This window comes from Leptodactylus fuscus, chromosome 6, assembly GCF_031893055.1.
Source record: "Leptodactylus fuscus isolate aLepFus1 chromosome 6, aLepFus1.hap2, whole genome shotgun sequence".
In the NCBI taxonomy this organism is placed as follows: Eukaryota; Metazoa; Chordata; class Amphibia; order Anura; family Leptodactylidae; genus Leptodactylus; species Leptodactylus fuscus.
Genome location: NC_134270.1, coordinates 114,789,928 through 114,811,300, shown reverse-complemented (window position 1 = coordinate 114,811,300; position 21,373 = coordinate 114,789,928). Strand labels below are relative to the sequence as shown.

At 43.0% G+C, this 21,373-nt stretch overlaps 1 protein-coding gene across 1 annotated transcript in view; it reads left to right on the top strand.

Annotated features, from left to right (window-relative positions):
• The window catches only part of CRHR1 (corticotropin releasing hormone receptor 1), a 131,306-nt gene that overhangs the window by 56,825 nt on the left and 53,108 nt on the right, over positions 1–21,373 (top strand). The window contains exons 2-3 of the mRNA XM_075277145.1: positions 7,032–7,113; positions 10,038–10,157. Of these exons, the coding sequence (XP_075133246.1) occupies positions 7,032–7,113; positions 10,038–10,157 (202 nt within the window). The remainder of the gene's footprint in view (positions 1–7,031; positions 7,114–10,037; positions 10,158–21,373) is intronic.

Genomic DNA, 21,373 nt, shown 5'->3' with positions numbered 1-21,373 from the left:
CCAAACCACAGCATTTGGTTCCCTGGCCTAAGGGCTTTTACCAGAAATTAACTAATGATGACCTATCCTTATAAATGGGGCTGAGCTGCGACACCAGGCATAGTGTCTATGCATTACACAACAATGTGCTTGCCATTCAGTAAAGAGACTGTATCGCTCACCTTGAGAATAGGTCTTCAATATTATAATCCCAGGAATCACCTTTAACCAGTGGCGTAACTAGGAATGGCGGGGCCCCATGGCGAACTTTTGACATGGGGCCCCCCCCTCCTCAAACCGATGCCCTCGACTGACCCCCTCCTCCGCACTCTATTATGTCCCTTAGTAAGCCCTGCACACAGTATTATCCCCAATAGTGTCCCCTGCACACACAGTATTAACGCCTATAGTGTCCAATGCACACACAGTATTAACCCCTATAGTGTCCCCTGCACACACAGTATTAACCCCTATAGTGTCCAATGCACACACAGTATTAACCCCTATAGTGTCCAATGCACACAGTATTATTAACCCCTATAGTGTCCAATGTACACACAGTATTAACCCCTATAGTGCCCCTGCACACACAGTATTATCCCCCATAGTGTCCCCATATGTCCCACTGTGGACACCTATAAACATTTATTATACTCTGGGGTCTGAAAAGACCCCAGAGTATAATAATCGGAGACCCGGGGGATTAAAACCATTAAAAGAACAGAGACAGTTGCTTACCTGTTCCTGTCGGCTGTCCTGTCCGCTCTTGTCCAGCTTTAATGACGTCAGACGTCACATGACCCGGGAAGCTGGCCTGGGTCATGTGACGTCAGACACGAATGACGGAGGCCTGGCAGGATCGCGGAGAGGTAAGTAACACTGTTTTTTATGTTACCTTTCCTCTCCGGTCCGCCGATCATTATACTTGGGGGTCTGCAAAGACCCCCGAGTATAATAATAGCCTCTGTGGGCCCCGCAGTGTCACTTGCCGATCCCGGCCCAGCCAGGATCGGCAAGTGAATGGGGCCCGTAACGGACTTTTAAAAAAAAAAAAATACGCAGCGGTAGCGGCTGTCACCGGGCCCCCTAATGGCCCGGGCCCTGTGGCAGCTGCTACTGCTGCTACCACGGTAGTTACGCCCCTGCCTTTAACCTTGGTCCCAGCAAAAGTTCCCTAGCATGGACCTCTGGCTGCAACGCTACAATTTAAGATTACAAATGCTGAAAGGTTTGTGCCTTGCACAGCCATACTAAGAGAATGCATTTGTGCCGTCCCTTTTGCTCTGTGCTACCGTTTCACACACCTAGAACCTCTTTTTTTTACGTGTGCAATGTTTAGTTTGTATAGTAATTTCTGAGCTTTGCAAAAGGCATAGCTCTTAGCCCCTTTCCATATAAAGTGAATGGAGACAAATTGATATACGGTAAGTGCAAAATGAGCATTTGTTATAAATGGTACATTTGGCAGCTGCTACATCCGCACATCCATGGGACACACAATAGTTTGGTCCGTCTGCTGTTATTGGATTGATAGACCTTTACCTTACAATAATTGTCCTATTTATAACCTAAAAGTTATCGGTCCCACTATCTATTCAGCCTATCATATCTATGTCCTTGCTACTGTCTGAAAGCTGGCAGCGTGACAACTGATTTATTAGTGTTGTATAGATTTGATGTTGGAAGCCTGGCAGAGTGTCAGCTGCTTTTCCTAAGCTCACAATAACCTATATTTATTTCTATTATACCAAAATAGTGTAATAGACAATTGAGAATGATGAAATAATAGTCATTTGACGAGTGCATGCATCTCTTGCCTAAGGGCATATTGCCAGCCTGGCATGTTTCATGCAGTATATGGATCTTGCCTGCACGGAATGCGTGGCGTGGAGGTGGCTGCCCATGCATTTCCACCTCTGATTTAAGTGATTAGCAGGATGTAGACTTTCTGCTGTCCCAGCCTGGGCCCAATTAGAGCAACAAATGAAGCTTAATGGAGGCATGGAAATGCGTGTCACATCCATGTAATGCACTGATCATTTCAATCCTTAGACACCAGTCTCCTAACTACTCACCGGCGTAAAGGCCCGGAACAAATTGCACTGTGTCATTGTTACTCAGAATAAATAATATGGAAGGCAACATTATGATATGTAAAGATCCAGTTAAACAGGGTAATGTATAAATGTGCAGACAGATATAGCATATTGTCATAGTATGAATAATTACAAGGGAATTGCAATTTTCCCTGCATTGATCAACCATGAAGTTGACTGAGGATACTGTGACTATACTATGAAAATCAGAGTCTAGAAGGATATTACCAGCAAAAGTCCATGCATTAAAAGGACAGGTGTGACAGGTCCAAAATCACTCCCATATCAGTAATAGTACCATGAAAGTGCCGGTAATCGAAGCAGAAACATACCTTTATGGCCACAAATAATGAAGCAATGCAGAGATAAATGTCTTTTTATAGATATGCAAATCAGTCTGTAAGTGCATTGAGGGAAGAATTACCAGATTTGCCTGCAGACGACTGTAATATAGACAGGTGTAAGAGAGTGAAGGGTGTAGTCTGGGAAGCCAGGTATGTCCCAGCCAAGCAGCTAAAGGGTGTCTGGTAAAGATTCACACCAGGGAGGTCAGCTGACTAATCAGGCCCTAATAACAGTCTGAGTGTGAAGACTAGCAGTGTGGCACCACACAGACAGAGTTGAACTGTCCAGACTGGACCTCCAAAGCAGGTACTGTGCCACCCGTGGCTGTTGTCAAGGTGGGAGACTGGTAGTCAGTCTCCTGTTTAGTCAGGGAAAAGTTTCCTTACGTTTAAGTTAGTTTTCTCAGCCGAGAAGGAGTTTGTTTTTGTTTATCCTGTGGCTTTGCAAAAGCAGTGTATGTGCTACATGTGAATAAAGCCTGAATTTGTGTGCAATCCAGTGTCTGTGTCCCTGTTCCCTGCACTGCTACAAGCATCTACCTGAGCGATTCCCTACACAGGGTAAAGAGGAGACATTGGGCCCTGAGCTAGAGCATTTACAATGGTCTGTAGGTAAATCTGGTAAATCTGTCCTTGATGCACTCGCAAATGCATAAAAAATTATTTTCTCTGCATTTATTGAGCAGTTAAAGGCTCCTATGTGGTCTTGGAGGCATTTTGGTCTTTCCAGAGTACTTTTAAAGCTAAGGTCCCACTTAGCAGGCCGCAGTGAAATGAAAAACCACGGTGGAAACGCAGTGTGGTTTTTCTCACGTCCTTTTTCACAGAAAGTCGGCAGAGATTTCCTCTGCCAACTTTCTGCTTCCATTATACCTGTAGGGAAACTACCAGAGTTTCCGTTGGTATAACTGACATGCAGTGATTTCCAAAAACGCTACAGTTTTTGAAATTGCAGCATCTCCGCTGCACATATTTTTCAGCAAAGTGTGTATGCAATTTGCTAGAGTCCCATCCACTTTGCATTGACTGTAAAACGCTGCAGTTTTGGCCTAAAGTGGTTGCACGAGATTGACTGTTTTCTTCCAAATCTATTCTCCAGGATGTAATTAGGAGAACAGTGCACTCTGTACGTACGCCGCCCTCTAGAGGGCAACATCCTTAACATCATGCATGACTCAGTTAAAAAGTCTAATATCATGATGCGGATTTAATTGCCAAATTAGTATTTCTATTCCAAAAGCCACTATTGTGCACTGTTCTCCTAATTACATCCTGGAGAATAGATTTGCATATTTTTTACCCAGAATCCCTAGCGGAGCAGGAATGACTTGTAAGTCTCCGTGCTGCCTATGTAGGCACACACTCTCCCTGATGTGTACGATTAATCCCTGACCCTGGTCTATAGTCTTTCCCTACGCTATGCTGAGGAGGCCCAATAGGCCAAAACAGCGCTGTCCATACGTGGGAATCTTTTGTAATAGAAATACTAATTTGGCAATTAAATCCGCATCATGATATTGGACTTTTTAACTGAGTCATGCATGATGTTAAGGATGCTGCCCTCTAGAGGGCGGCGTACAGAGTGCACTGTTCTCCTAATTACATCCTGGAGAATAGATTTGCATATTTTTTACCCAGAATCTGTAGCGGAGCAGGAATGACTTGTAAGTCTCCATACTGCCTATGTAGGCACACACTCTCCCTGATGTGTACGATTATCCCCTGACCCTGTTTTCTTCCAGTAACAGTGCCACACTAGCCCATGGGTCATGTTTGGTATTGCATCCTGTTTCTATCTAAGATTATTGAACTGAGCTGCAATGCCACAACCTGTGGACAAATGTTTACTTCAATCCTGTGAAACGCTTTTAATTGGTTTGAGCTAATTTGAATAATAACAGTCTTTAGGGAGAATCTGCATAAAGTCAGCAGTCTTCAAGCAATGCTCTCTGGGGACAATATGCAAATTATTCCCATCCATAGGAACCAGTGCTGGTCCTTGTCAGTCAACATTTCATTCCAGATGAGCTACTAGAACATAACTGTTATTAGCTGGAGAAGTATAGACACCCCTTTAAAAGGAGATCTGTTTCAGTCATTCAGCCAGTTTGGGGGTTCTGTGTAATTCAGAGTTTTTCATAGGGCATTACCTAACCAGCGGCTCCGATCTTAGGACAGAACTGTGTTAGGTGTCTGCCAATAGAGTCCAAAGGCACAAACACAATTGTATGCTAGTGTCGCTGTTTAACTAATATCCAAACCATAATGTAATCTTCCTAAAGTGAGATGGCTTACTGGCCAACCATATTCATGGTAGTTACGGTTTCCGTTCTTTTGGACTAGTGATAGCCGCTGTTTTGAAAGCCTCCCTGTGAACATTCCTATTGTCCACTATTATTGATGTGACCTTATAAAGTGATATTCAATGAATAGCAGAAAGCCAAATGCAAAAAAAAACGCTTACACTAAAAAAGAAAATCATAACAAAATGAAAGTTTAATGGTGAAAGATCACAGAGACATAATACAAGAAAGTGTTCTTGGAAGTTTATTGTAAGAGTTCTGTGTATTCATTCCATGCTAAAAAGTTCAGTCTATTAAACCATTTGTAATAGCTTGCCCTGTTAAATATATGTCTATATCCGTATACACACATTTACATAATGTCACAATGTGTTTTCTGACTGTAAACCTTAAGTAAACTGTATTTATCTTAAAATAGTTGTTGCTATCTTCTAATAGGCTCTAGGCCGGCACAGTGATGAGAGGATGGTGCTGGGTCCCCCAAGACACTCCCTGCTACTTGTCTCCTATGTGATGGGTGCTTTGGGGTCCCCTTGGCTTGGTGTTAGGTGCAAATAAAGGAACAGGGGGCAGGATGGAAAGAAGCGAGATGCTCATTCTTCATGCTGATTCGCCTAGCAATTCGTCCTGAAGACACTCCCTCCTCCCAACTAGGCCCATTCATTCAGCCTAATCCAGAGCGGAGTGCGTGACTGGATGCCGTTGCAGTGCACCGGCTTTCAGTCACGACTACCTGTATTAAAAACTCCATCTGAACTTACCCTAATAGTTAATCTTAGCCTTACCTGGGTGATTGACAACCTATTTCTCAATCTTGTCTGGGGCAGGTTCTGGACTTCCTATGTACAGGTAATCAGCCCACACAGGTTTGCTGGCTATTGAGACTCTGTCCTAGCTAGCTGTACTCTTGCTATTGTATTTACTGACTTCTGACCTTTGGCTCTCCTTGTTACTACTCTTTTGGATTTTGATTTGGTACTATTTGTCTTTCTGGTTTGACCTGGGCTTGCTGACTCTGCTTCTGTGTTGTCTTGTCCTGTACACTGTCGGGCATCTGTCACCCAGATGCCCGGCTACCACCTAGCGTAGCTGAGGAAAGTAGGCAGGGACAGAGGCTAGGCCAAGTTGAGACCTCACTGTCTCTGTCATTCACTTCCTTCCTGGTTTCAGCAGCAGCCACCTAGAAAATAAGCCACTCCAGTCCAGCAATGCAGAAGTATCAAAGCACAGTGACCCCAATCATTTCTATGGCCGCAAACACATGGCCATTTATTACCATGGACCTTGTATGTGGCAGGACAAAATTCAGGACAGGTCTTCTACCTTCCATTTTGTCACCTAGCTGACTGAAAATAGTGAATGAGCCATGGAGGCACTGGCGACATACATATGTGTCATCCATGCTTTTCAATCATGGCCTGCCTGCATCTACATGTTCTTGTGTATGTAGCCTGGGAGACACTGCATTATCATAGCTAATATAAGTAAAATTTAAAGTATCCTTAAACCTAAACATTGCATGCAATTTACAGTTTCTAGAAAAATACGTTAGTCTAAGACCCCACGTAACAAGCCCTGTGGGAAAAACCATAGCGACAACACATGACGTTTTTTCCCACAGGGCTTTTCACTGAAAATTTGCTGAGGTTTCCTCTACGGACTTTCTGCTTCCATTAAACCTACAGGGAAACCGCCAGCACTTTGTTAGATATAAATGTGTGGATGAAATTCGCTAGGGACGTTTGTGACCGTTCAAAATAAAACTTATGACAGACATTAAGTGTCTGATGTATCTTATTATTAATGCAAAAATAACAGTATAAAAATAGACAATAACAGACACTAAGTGATGGTAATATCCATTATTTGCTTAGTGTCCGTTAATATCTGTTAGGATAGACGTTTTGATAGGTTTTTTGTTTTGTTTTGGGGGGGTTTTGGCACTCATGTCCTATCTAATTTTCATGGACACATAAACGTCAATGGAATCTTTAGTCGACAAAACAGACTAAAATTAAGCATGTATATATCTGCACAGTCCACTGAAATTCAATGGGACCATGTATTGTCTGTGATCAACACCGATAGCTCAAGTCTATATGTAAGTCTCTATGTAAATAGAAATAAGACCTAATCTTGGATCTTGGTCCTCTCATTGCTATTGAATCAGCAGTCCTAAGATGTTTGCTAATACACATTGTTTTACACGTTCAGAATTTCATGAAGTGGCTGCTCTATCCTATTCTGTATGGTTATAATATTGAGCTGTTAGATATTAATACAGTATATCTGTTCTGTCTTCTTTAAAGGTCATCACAGCAGGGGTCAGTCTTGCTCTAACCTCTATCCACGACCAGTGTGAAAATCTTCAGAATCCTTCAAATATTACAGGTGAGTCATAAAGTGTGCAGCGAGGGAATTGAAATGATTCATGTCTGAGGTCTCCACGGTGGATGTGTTTTTTACATTAATACAGAAGGATCTAAGCTGGATTTAGGTAAGAGATAACAAAGCTGCATCTTAGGGTGCCTATTTGCATTCATACTGTTTATGAGAGTGTAACACATTGAAGGGTAAGTATAATGAACACAAGCAGCTTATATAATGAGATGTACAAACAGTGCAGTCACACGAAATGGCATTTCTTTTGTCAGTATCATTGTTTTTACTTATAAACGCACAACTTGTTAAACAAGTGTCTAGTGAATGGCATTACACTATGTTCATATGGCAGAATTATTCATAGTGATTTCATGTTAGGCTTAGGTGTAGCTGCTCACTTGGAAGTCAAAACTTACTCAGTGTTAGGCCCGGTTTACATCTGCATTTGGGTTCCCTTACGGGGAGTCCGCTTGGGGATCCCTTAAACGGAAACCTATGCACATTGAAGAGCAGTTACCTAAGGAAACCACGCGGACCCCATAGATTAAAATGGGGTCCGTGTGGTTTCCACTCAGTTTCAGCATGAATCATGCGGAGAGAAAAATGCTGCTTGTAGGACTTTTCTCTACGCATGTTTCGTGTGGAAACCACATGGACCCCATTATAGTTTATGGGGTCCGCAGGTTTGCAGGTGTTAACCGGGCCTTATATGTTTTGTTCTTACATTGAATAGCTACTTTATTAGAGACACCTGTCTATGCACTATTGGAGTTCCCCTGTGTAAGGGTAAGTTCACACAGGGTTTTTTGGACCGGAACCTAAGGCACACACAACCAGTTATATTATTGTAAAAATTGTATATTTTATTGGTTTCACAGCATCAGACATGTAATAAAAGATTATTCACCAGAGCTAGAAATTATATATACAAACTAGCTGGTACCCGCGACTTCGTCTGCGGTGATTGTAGAAGTGGGTATATACAGGCGCGGGTAAGGTTTTCGTACTGTGTATAAAGTATGGGATATAAAATGTAACTTTGTATCTTGTTTTTTCTGTAATTCTGAGAATACGTGAGACTTTTGTGTTGAATGTAATTTGTATTTGAGCTGCTATACGGTGTTGGTATAAACTGTACATAGTGACATTGGGACAGAGGTATTTGAAGTTAATATACCTCGATATACGACATTGTATGCTTTGTTATTTTCTGCCAGTAGTGTGTTGACATTTTTTTGTTTTTAAAAGTTGCCATATTCTGACAGCAGTCACTTTTTTATTTGTCTGTGTTGGGGATGTCTTTTTTTGCGGGGCCGGGTGTAGTTTTTAGTTGTTGCATTTTCGGGAAATGCTATTGGTTTGATCACTTTTGATTGATATTTGTATGATAATGAAAATAGTGAAAAAACAGCGTTTTTGGACTTTTCAGTATGTTTGCCGCTACGGCGTTAAGCATCCAGGCAAAATATTTGTATAGCTTTGTAGAGCGGGCGATTTCGGACACAGGGATACCTAACATGTATGTGTTTCACAGTATTTAACTACTTTTATATGTGTTCTAGGGAAAGGGGGGTGATTTGAATTTGTAATACCTTTTATTTTGTATTTTTTCCTTTTTTTAGTTTTTGTTTTTTGCATTTATTAGACCGCCTAGGGGTATTTACATGGGTGGGCGGTGTCGTGGATTGTCAGAGCGGTGGGGGTCGGCAAACATGGCTGCTCTGGAGCGTTAAAGAGAGCCTCCTGGAGTATCGTTAAGGTGAGGGGCAAAGTGGTAAAGTATATGTATATGTATATGTGATTGTGTGGGGTTAGGGGGTAGGCTGTAGAGGGTAATATGAATTTTGGGGCTTGCTATGGTCCAAAGTGTGTGAGATTGCAGAGATGGTGGTGCGAGTTTGGGTTTTGTGGGGGTCCTGGCACAAACTGATGTGAGCTATTGTGACGAAAAGTAGCCTATTGCGCAATCGGGTGTAGTAACTATGTTTGTGGAAACTTTCAGCCAAATTGGTGGAGCGGGTTTTGCATGATTGAGGAACAAACATCCGAACATCCAAACATCCAAACACACAAACTCACAAACTCAACTATAATATTAATAGGATGTTATCAGATCCACAAGGTAATATTTCGCTCTTAAGTGACCTTTTTCAAGCCAGATCTGTTCAAAACAAATAGAACATGTATTCTAGGTCAATATGCAAAAAGAACCTAAAGGTGGTAATACTAAAGAACAGTGTCAGTAATGCACAATTGTAGTGGTAAAAATTTCATGAATGAAGGGTATAAATATGGTATAATAAATGTGTGGAAGTAGCCAAAGTGACATGACATACAGGTAGTAAAAAACATACAATATCCAGACATATTGGATAAAAAATAATGCTAGGAATATAACATGCAAGCATAGGATACATTAATATTATTATAGATGGCCAATATCAGGCCATTGTGTCAGTATCCCATATATATCATACACTATAGGCAGCTGGGCCATTATAAATGTTTATAACACGATGTATGGGGAATTCAAAGATTTAGAGATAGAGTCTGGACCAGAGTGACCTCACGGAAGCAAATGCTATACTGCTATTCCAAATTTGACTGTATCAGGAATAAGAATATCTGTCTATGGTCATCATTATTGTAACACTGCTGCATGAAGACCTTGCCGTCACGGTTAAGCTCATGCAGAAGCTGCCCATTGCTTTTACTGATTTTCTTATACATCTTATAGAAATCTGATTGTCCTGGAGCCACTTATATCCCCTTCTATCAATTGGGTGACAATCTGTCATTACCACAGCTATTGCATACTAAATGGATTCTGCTGCCATTGTTCTCGTTTGCACTTTCTACGAGTAATTTCAGGTCTGTGAAATGGACTCATTTTATATTGACATATAATAGTTATTTCTATTGTTCCTTTACAGGTCTTGCTTGCAATATGTCTATTGATATGATCGGAACATGCTGGCCACGCACACCAGCTGGACAATTGGTGGCTAGGCCCTGCCCAGAATACTTACAAGGCGTACAGTACAACGTAACAGGTAATTTAAGAATAAAAGGTAGCAACAAGTGGAGGATGAGGAAGAAATTGTTATAATTCAGAACTGACAGATAAAGAACAGACACCTATAGAAAATATCCTAATCGTAAAGATTTATGTATAGGAAATATTAATACTAATGTTTTTTAACCGGTTAAGGACTGCCGTACGTAAATTTACGGCCTGCGGTCCAGGTACCTAAAGACCGGACTATTGTAAAAATACGTCCTGTCTTTAGGTACCTATTTCGCGGGGGGAGGGGTGCGGGGAGGACGGGGGTTAGGTGTTACTAACACCTAACCCCTTCCTCAATAACGTCCAGTCGGAACTGAGTCCGACTGGACGTTTTAACCCTTTCGATCGCGCCGTGAAACATCACGGCGCGATCGAAAGGCATCTGCCGACAATTGAAGCTGATCGGCACCCCCCGCGGCGAGATCGGAGGGTGCCGATAGCAGTAAAAGGTAGTCTGGGGACTGGCCAGTGACCCCAGACTGCCCGGAGCCCCCACATACCTGGTGATCCTGCCAGGACCTTCTGATGTCAGGCTGTGCGTCTACACAGCCTGACATCCTGCTACGGAATGCCATGTGGGACACCTGCATGCTGTAGTATTGCAAGTATTGCTGATTGAAGTGTCCTAAATGGACACATGAAAAAGTAAAAAAAAATGTAAAAAAAATAAAATGAAGTGTATGAAAAAAATTAAAGTTATAAAGCCCAAAAATCCCTTTTTCTCAATAGAAAATGAATTATATAAAAAAAGAACTAAAAAGTAATAAAAACAATGCATATTTGGTATTATCGTGTCCGTAACAATCTGTACAATAAAACTGAAATAATATTTAATGTACACGGCGAACGCCGGAAAAAAAAAACCGGAAAAAACTCGCCGGAAGTAATGATTTTTCGCCATCTCACCATACAAAATATGCTATAAAAAGTGATCAAAAAGTCACATGCATCCGACAACAGTACCAATAAAAAGCGCAGGTTGTCCCGCAAAAAATAAGCCCTCAACCAACTCTGTCAACCGAAAAATAAAAATGTTATGCCTCTTAGAAGATGCGATGCAAAAAACATTGATTTATGTCCCCAAATGTGTTTTTCCTCTGCAGAACTAGTAACACATAAAAAAAATACTATAAATGAGGTATCGCCGTAACCGTACCGACCCGCAGAATAAAGGGAACATGTTACTTATACTGTACGCTGCATGGTGTAAAATTAAAAAAGTAAAACTCAATGCCAGGATTGATTTTTTTTTTTTTTTAAATCCAGTAAAAAAGGGTTAATAAAATGTATTCAATAAGATGTAGACACCCAAAAATGGTGTCATTACGAAATGCATCTCATCCCGCAAAAAATAAGCCCTTATATGGCCGCATCACCAGAAAAATAAAGAAAATATAGCATCTAGCAATGTGAAGACAAAAAAACACCAAAATCGCCAAATTATTAGAACACAACTGGGTGCGTCATGTAGGGAATATATAAGCTGTGCGAGCGGATATCAGGGGACACCCCAGATTTACAGCTTATGAGGGAACAGACACCAGAAGTGACCCCTAAAGTGACCCCCAGAGTGACTCCCCCAATCATAGGAGCTACGGGGACATAGTAGGGAATTTGGTGTCTGCAATGTCCTCCGCACAGCTTATACATTCCCTCTTCGCCATCCGCTGTGCAGTCACGTCCGGGATACTAATACTCACTACATCCCCTGATAAATTCTTTGAGGGGTGCAGTTTTCAAAATGGGGTCACTCCTGGTACCCCATGGAATCCACTTTTCTGGTACCTTACAGGCTCTACAAACATGACATGGCGTCCAGATACCAAACATCTGAATCTGTACCTCAAAAGCCGCATAGCGCTCCTTCCCTTCTGCGCCCTGCTGTACGTCCAAACTGCAGTTTATGACACATGTATGACACATGTATGACACTGGTGTACCCCGGATAACGGACATAATGTCATATGTGGGTATAAACTGATATTAGGGCACAGCCGGACACAGAAGGGAAGAAGGGTCATTTGGTTTTTGGAGCACAGACTGTTTGGTTTTTGGATGCCATGACACTTTTGTAGCTGAAACGCCAGTAATTTGGAATCCCCTGATAAATTACCTTATTTTGGAAACTACACCCCTGAAGGATTTATCCAGGGGTACAGACAGCATTTTTAACCCCCAAGTGTTGCTATAACTTTATATATATAACTATAACTGTAGTGGATTGTGAGAGGTGAAAATGACCATTTTTCCAGGAATACGTCTTTTCAGTGCGTAATATGTTGTGCCCACCTTGTATCAGAGATGAACGCTCTAAAAGCTGTTGTGCCTGGGATACCCATTTAACAGTTTTTGGAGTGTCTCTGCTGACATAAGTCGGGCACAACATGTTGCACACTGAAATGGCAAATCTGTAAAATTTTCATTTTTAACTTCTCTATCAGTTGCGATTTCATTTCTGGAAACTAAATAAATGCAACACTCAAGGGTTAAAAATTCTCGCTACACCACTTGATAAATCCCATCAGTGGGGTAGTGTCCAAAATAGGGTGACATGTCTGCGGATTCCACTTTATTGGCAATTCAGGGGCTTTGCAAAAGTGGCATGACGTCCAAAAACCAAACTGTGCTCCAAAAACCAAAGTAGCGCTCCTTCCCTTCTGTCCCCGGCTGTGCCCAAACAGCCATTTCTACCCACATATGGCATTAAGTACGTTATCCGGGGTACACCAGTGTCATACATGTGGGCATACACTGCTATTTGGGTACCCAGCAGGGTGCAGATGTGAAGGAGCAATATGTGCTTTTGGAGTGCAGATTTAGATTCTTCGTTTTTGGACACCATGTCACATTTGCAGAGACCCTAAAATTGCCCCTACAAAATGGGGTCACTTCTTGGTGAATTCCAGTTTACTGGAACCTCCAGGGCTCTACAAAAACATCATGGCGCCCAGAGGGTCCCTCTAAATCTGTACCCCAAAAGCTAAAACGCACAGTGGTCCTTCCCTTCTAAGCCCTGCTGTGTGCCCAAGCAGCAGTTTACACCCACATATATAATTTTTTGACCCCCGGGATGGCCCACTTAATAGTTTTAGGAGTGCAGGTCTCTGACAACACAAAGTGGGTGCAACGTATTGGGCACCGAAATGGCATATTTTTAAAAATTTCAATTTTCATTTTGTACATTAATTTTTGGGAAGCATTTTAGGCTCAAAATGATAATACCCCTTGATACATTCCTTGACAGGTGTAGTTTCTAAAATGGGGTCACTTTTGAGGGGTTTCTATTGTATTGATACTTTAGGGGCTCTGCAAATGCGACATGGCCCCTGAAAACTATTCCAGCAATATCTGCCCTCCAAAATCCAAATAGCACTCTTTCCATTCTGAGCCCCAGCATGTACCCATACAGCAGATTTTGGCCACATATGGGGTATTGCCGTGTTCAGAAGAAATTGTGTAACAAACTGTGGGGGGCTTTTAATTCTTAAACTATTTGCAAAATTAAAACTATGGCGCTAAATGGACGATTTATTGGGAAAAAAAGTAATTTTTCATTTTCACGTCCCAATGTTAATAAAATCTATGAAACACCTGTGAGGCCAAAATACTCACTCTACCCCTAGACAAATTCTATGAGGGGTGTAGTTTCCAAAATGGGGTCACTTATAGGGGGTTTCCACTGTATTGGTACTTTAGGGGCTCTGCAAATGCGACATGGGACCTGAAAAATATTCCAGCAAAATCTGCCCTTCAAAAGCCAAATAGCGCTCTTTCCATTCTGAGCCCCGCCATGTTCCCATACAGTAGATTATGACCCCATATGGGGCATTTTTGTGTTCAGGAGAAATTGTGTAACGAACTTTAGGGAGCTTTTTCTCCTTTATCCTCTTGTGAAAATTAAAAATTTGGAGCTAAATTGACAGTTTGTTGGAAAAAAAGTAATTTTTCATTTTCATGGCCCAATGTTAATAAAATCTGTGAAACAGCTGTAGGGTCAAAATGCTCACTCTACCCTTTAATATGTTCTGTGGGGGGTGTAGTTTCCCAAATGGGGTCACTTTTAGGGGGTTTCCACTGTATTGGTTCTCTAGGGGCTCTGCTAATGCGACATGGCACCTAAAAATAATTCCAGCAAAATCTGCCATCCAAAAGCAAAATAGCGCTCCTTCCATTCTGAGCCCCGCCATGTTCCCATACAGCAGATTATAGCCACATATGGGGTATTGCCGTGTTCAGGAGAAATTGTTTAACAAACTGTGGGGGGCTTTTACTCCTTTAACCCCTTGTGAAAATGAAAACTTTGGAGATAAAGTGACATTTTAGTAATTTTTCATTTACACATCCCAATGTTAGTAAAATCTGTGAAACAACTGTAGGGTCTAAATGCTGACTATACCCCTTGATGAATTCTGTGAGGGGTTTGGATTCTAAAATGGGGTCACTTTTGGGGGGTTTCCATTGTTTTGGTACTCTAGGGTCTCTGCAAATAAGGCATGGCGCTGAAAATTATTCCAGCAAAATCTGCTGTTCAAACACCCAGTGTCGCTCCTTCCCTTCCATGCACTGTCGTGTGCCCAAAAATCAGTTTACACCCACATGTGGGGTATTTCTGTGCACGGGAGAAATTGCACAATAAACTGTCAGATGCATTTTCTCCTTCAACCCTTTGTGAATGTGTTAATTTTGGGTCTAAATGAATGTATTAGTGAAAAAAAATGAAATGTCTAAATTTCACTGCCATATTATTTTTATTCTTATGAAATGCTTAAAGGGTTAACAAACATCCCAAATGCTGTTTTGAATAATTTGAGGGGTGCAGTTTTGAAAATGGGGTAATTTATGGGGGTTTCTATTATACAGGCCTTTATAATTACTTTCAGAACTGAAGTGGTCCCTAAAAAATTGGTTTGGAGAATTTTCTTGTAAATCTGGAAAATTGCTGTTACACTTGTAAGCCTTGTGACGTCCAAAATAAATTAAAAGACAATCAAAAGATGATGCCAATATAAAGCAGAGATATGGGAGATAATATTTATTCATGTATTTGGATGGTATGACTATCTGCCTGAAAAGCAGAGAATTTCACATTTTGAAAATTGCAATTTTTTTCAAATTTCCATCAAATTTCCTAGTTTTTTTTATAAATAAATGCAAAAATATTGATTAGTGTTTACCACTAACATGAAGTATAATGTGTTACGAGAAAACAATCTCAAATTCATTTGTGTAAGTTAAAGCGTCTCAAAGTTATTGCCATTTAAAGTGACATGTCAGTTTTGAAAAAAGAGGCCTGGTTTTTAACATACTTTTGGGCCTGGTCCTTAACCGGTTAATATCCCTAAAGGGGTATACTTATCTGGAACATAGGGAAAATGTACAGGGGTTGACTTTTTCTTAAAGGGACATACTCCTCTGGGACATTTGTGGGATATCTTGTGATTATGCCATAAATGTCTGATAAACATGATTCCCATCTCTGCAATGAGTGGAGAATATGCCGCACACTTCACTTCTAAATGACTTCTCCTAATAGCCGAGCAAGGAACTTATCTGATCTCGAGACAGATGAGGGCTCAAGAGGTGGGACCTACATATGTTGGACGTGTATAGAACATCCACAGGCTATATCATAAATGTCCCAGATGGGTATACCACTTTAAGAATAAAGCAGCCAGTGTCTATTCTCCATATTAGGGCAAATGGCAGTCATAGACAGGATCCTTGTCTATGACCATTGGGTAGCGTGAAGAGTCACAAATAATGACTTGTGCTTTTGTACATGGTTGTTCATTCCAAACTCTGGTTGCAATTTCATCCAGGAATGTCAGATGATTGTCAAGAGTTGCAAAGGCTGGACACATTACAAGCTTCATAATAAGAAGGTGTTGTCTTAAAGAGGTTTTCCAAGCAAAGAATGTTTTTTTTTGTGTTTTTTTTTCTTAAAGTGTTCGTTAGTGCTATTAATGGATTAATAAATACACCCATATCCTTTTTAGCATGTTTTGAGAGATGTATGGGTGTCTCTGGGGACCGCTGGTTTCTCCTGCTTTTGTTTTAATGCTTCTGCTTCCTGCTATGTAACTTCCACACTAATCTCTCTCACCTTACTCCCCCCTCCTTCCTTACTCCCTCTCTCCCATACACCCCTTCCCTATCTCTCTAGTTATCCCGCCCTTCCCTACCTACTCAGCCCAACTCTCGACCCATAGCATATAGTTACCCTTCACACATCTTCCTGTAAAACAGCCCCTCCTGTGCAAACTCTTCTTCTTCAGTGACAATCCACCTCTACTCGCATAACCGCCCCAGGGATATGGGTAACCATATATTTTTTTTATTACTAATGGTATTTAGAAAGTCGGAGAGGGGGAGGGTGTTTAGACTAGTGTAGGGATTTCTAAATATCCCGGACAACCCCTTAATGAAACAACCCCTTTAAGAACATATCTGTAATGCCAGGAGGTTTGGCTGCAATGTTAGAACATGGAGACTTGCTGCTATCAACCCAACCCAGCAGAGGGAGCCAGTTCCCAGCTAGAGACAATAGAGTTACCTGGGGAAGAAGAAGCTGGGGACACAAGAAATCTGGGACACACGGGGCTTTCAGAAGAGGAAGACTGCAGGGCTGGAGAGCAGAAACAGTGTCTGCCAACGAAACTCAAGGGTGGTGTCATATAGTGTCCAGAGCCAAGCAGAACAGCCCAGCTAGGTCCAGAAGTGCTGCAGCAAGCAGAGCACATGTCTGCACTGAAAGAGGAGAGCAACACAGAGCAGTGCAAGTAAGAGAGGTGCAAAGCACATGGGATAGAAGTGCAACAAGGACACAGGAGTGTTCAGCCAGCTTCTCCACTGCAAACAGGAGGAAGGTACTGCCTTGGAGAGACAGAGCATGAGCCCCAGAGTTCAGTGCCCTCCAGCAGGATCAGTAAGCAAAGCCCTTTGAGAAACAGTAATAAGTGGCAAAGTGTCTCTAAAGGTGTAGCTATATCCCTCTTGTTACCTACCTAAGTTTTTATAGAGGCAACATCCATACTGTACATGATCTACCTGTTGCAATAGTTCAAGAGTCGAGTGCTGTGTTCAAGAATCATAACTAGTAAAGTCATTCCTCTTTTACTCATCTGTCTGAGTGAGTTTGTCACCTGTCACCTGCACCCCTTACATATCATTCATAAATCTTATTGGGATCAGAGGATTTGTGGTATTTGGGAACCCATCCATCTTAAATGTGGTATGTCCCCAGAGCAGCGCCGCACCTCCCATGAGGCGACCTGAAGCAACCACTTCAGGCGGCGCTATGTCAGGGCCCCAGGGAGGACGGCATTTTTGCTTCCCTAAGCCAGTCCAGGACAAGCTGTCCTGGACTGGCTTAGCACCGAGCGGTGGTTTGGGGAGGCCACTGAAGCAGCACTGCTCCAGCAGCCTCCCCTCAGGCAGAGAGCAGGTCATCCCTGTGCCTGCTCTCTGCCTGCGAACGGTGCTAAGCCCCACCCCCTCCGCTCGGCCACGCCCCCTCCTCCGGGGGGGGGGGGGCGGCTTTCTGTAGTTCGCCTGGCCTCCGCAGCGACCTGTATACTAATAGCACATGACCAACTGGCCTCAGCAGCAACCTGTATACGAATAGCACATGACCAACTGACCTCAGCAGTGACCTGTATACTAATAGAACATGACCAACTGACCTCAGCAGTGACCTGTATACTAACAGCACATGACCAACTGGCTTCAGCAGTGACCTGTATACTAATAGCACATGACCAACTGACCTCAGCAGTGACCTGTATACTAACAGCACATGACCAACTGGCCTCTGCAGTGACCTGTATACTAATAGCACATGACCAACTGGCCTCTGCAGCAACCTGTATACTAACAGCACATGACCAACTGGCCTCTGCAGTGACCTGTATACTAATAGCACATGACCAACTGGCTTCCACAGTGACCTGTATACTAATAGCATATGACCAACTGGCTTCAGCAGCAACCTGTATACTAACAGCACATGACCAACTGGCCTCCGCAATGACCTGTATACTAATAGCACATGACCAACTGGCCTCAGCAGTGACCTGTATACTGATAGCACATGACCAACTGGCCTCTGCAGCAACCTGTATACTAACAGCACATGACCAACTGGCCTCTGCAGTGACCTGTATACTAATAGCACATGACCAACTGGCTTCCACAGTGACCTGTATACTAATAGCATATGACCAACTGGCTTCAGCAGCAACCTGTATACTAACAGCACATGACCAACTGGCCTCCGCAATGACCTGTATACTAATAGCACATAACCAACTGGCCTCAGCAGTGACCTGTATACTGATAGCACATTACCAACTGGCCTCAGCAGTGACCTGTTTACTAATAGCACATGACCAACTGGCCTCCGCAGTGACCTGTATACTAATAGCACATGACCAACTGGCTTCAGCAGTGACCTGTATACTGATAGCACATGACCAACTGGCTTCAGCAGTGACCTGTATACTAATAGCACATGACCAACTGGCTTCAGCAGTGACCTGTATACTAATAACACATGACCAACTGGCCTCCGCAGTGACCTGTATACTAATAACACATGACCAACTGGCCTCCGCAGTGACCTGTATACTAATAGCACATGACCAACTGGCTTCAGCAGTGACCTGTATACTGATAGCACATGACCAACTGGCTTCAGCAGTGACCTGTATACTAATAGCACATGACCAACTGGCTTCAGCAGTGACCTGTATACTAATAGCACAAGACCAACTGGCTTCAGCAGTGACCTGTATACTGATAGCACATGACCAACTGGCTTCAGCAGTGACCTGTATACTAATAGCACATGACCAACTGGCTTCAGCAGTGACCTGTATACTAATAACACATGACCAACTGGCCTCCGCAGTGACCTGTATACTAATAGCACGTGACCAACTGGCTTCAGCAGTGACCTGTATACTGATAGCACATGACCAACTGGCTTCAGCAGTGACCTGTATACTAATAGCACATGACCAACTGGCCTCCGCAGTGACCTGTATACTAATAGCACATGACCAACAGGCCTCAGCAGAGACCTGTATACTAATAGCACATGACCAACTGGCCTCAGCAGCGAACTGTATACTAATAGCACATGACCAACTGGCTTCAGCAGCGACCTGTATACTAATAGCACATGACCAACTGGCTTCAGCAGCGACCTGTATACTAATAGCACATGACCAACTGGCCTCTGCAGCGAACTGTATACTAATAGCACATGACCAACTGGCTTCAGCAGCGACCTGTATACTAATAGCACATGACCAACTGGCCTCAGCAGTGACCTGTATACTAACAGCACATGACCAACTGGCCTCTGCAATGACCTGTATACTAATAGGACATGACCAACACCAACTGGCTTCCATAGTGACCTGTATACTAATAGCACATGACCAACTGGCCTCCGCAGCGACCTGTATACTAATAGCACATGACCAACTGGCTTCAGCAGTGACCTGTATACTAATAGCACATGACCAACTGGCCTCAGCAGTGACCTGTATACTGATAGCACATGACCAACTGGCTTCAGCAGTGACCTGTATACTAATAGCACATGACCAACTGGCTTCAGCAGTGACCTGTATACTAATAGCACATGACCAACTGGCCTCAGCAGTGACCTGTATACTGATAGCACATGACCAACTGGCCTCCGCAGTGACCTGTATACTAATAGCACATGACCAACTGGCCTCAGCAGCGACCTGTATACTAATAGCACATGACCAACTGGCTTCAGCAGCGACCTGTATACTAATAGCACATGACCAACTGGCTTCAGCAGCGACCTGTATACTAATAGCACATGACCAACTGGCCTCAGTAGTGACCTGTATACTAATAGCACATGACCAACTGGCTTCAGCAGCGACCAGTATACTAATAGCACATGACCAACTGGCCTCAGCAGTGACCTGTATACTAATAGGACATGACCAACACCAACTGGCTTCCATAGTGACCTGTATACTAATAGCACATGACCAACTAGCTTCAGCAGCAACCTGTATACTAGTAGCACATGACCAACTGGCCTCCGCAGCAACCTGTATACTAGTAGCACATGACCAACTGGCCTCCGCAGCGACCTGTATACTAATAGCACATGACCAACTGGCTTCAGCAGTGACCTGTATACTAATAGCACATGACCAACTGGCCTCAGCAGTGACCTGTATACTGATAGCACATGACCAACTGGCTTCAGCAGTGACCTGTATACTAATAGCACATGACCAACTGGCTTCAGCAGTGACCTTTATACTAATAGCACATGACCAACTGGCCTCAGCAGTGACCTGTATACTGATAGCACATGACCAACTGGCCTCCGCAGTGACCTGTATACTAATAGCACATGACCAACTGGCCTCAGCAGCGACCTGTATACTAATAGCACATGACCAACTGGCTTCAGCAGCGACCTGTATACTAATAGCACATGACCAACTGGCTTCAGCAGTGACCTGTATACTAATAGCACATGACCAACTGGCCTCAGCAGTGACCTGTATACTGATAGCACATGACCAACTGGCTTCAGCAGTGACCTGTATACTAATAGCACATGACCAACTGGCCTCTGCAGCGACCTGTATACTAATAGCACATGACCAACTGGCTTCAGCAGTGACCTGTATACTAATAGCACATGACCAACTGGCCTCAGCAGTGACCTGTATACTGATAGCACATGACCAACTGGCCTCCGCAGTGACCTGTATACTAATAGCACATGACCAACTGGCCTCAGCAGCGACCTGTATACTAATAGCACATGACCAACTGGCTTCCACAGTGACCTGTATACTAATAGCATATGACCAACTGGCTTCAGCAGCAACCTGTATACTAACAGCACATGACCAACTGGCCTCAGCAGCGACCTGTATACTAATAGCACATGACCAACTGGCTTCCACAGCGACCTGTATACTAATAGAACATGACCAACTGGCCTCCGCAGTGACTTGTATACTAATAGCACATGACCAACTGGCCTCCGCAGTGACCGGTATACTAATAGCACATGACCAACTGGCTTCAGCAGCGACCGGTATACTAATAGCACATAACCAACCTTCTTCAGCAGTGACCTGTATACTAATAGCACATAACCAACTGGCTTCAGCAGTGACCTGTACACTA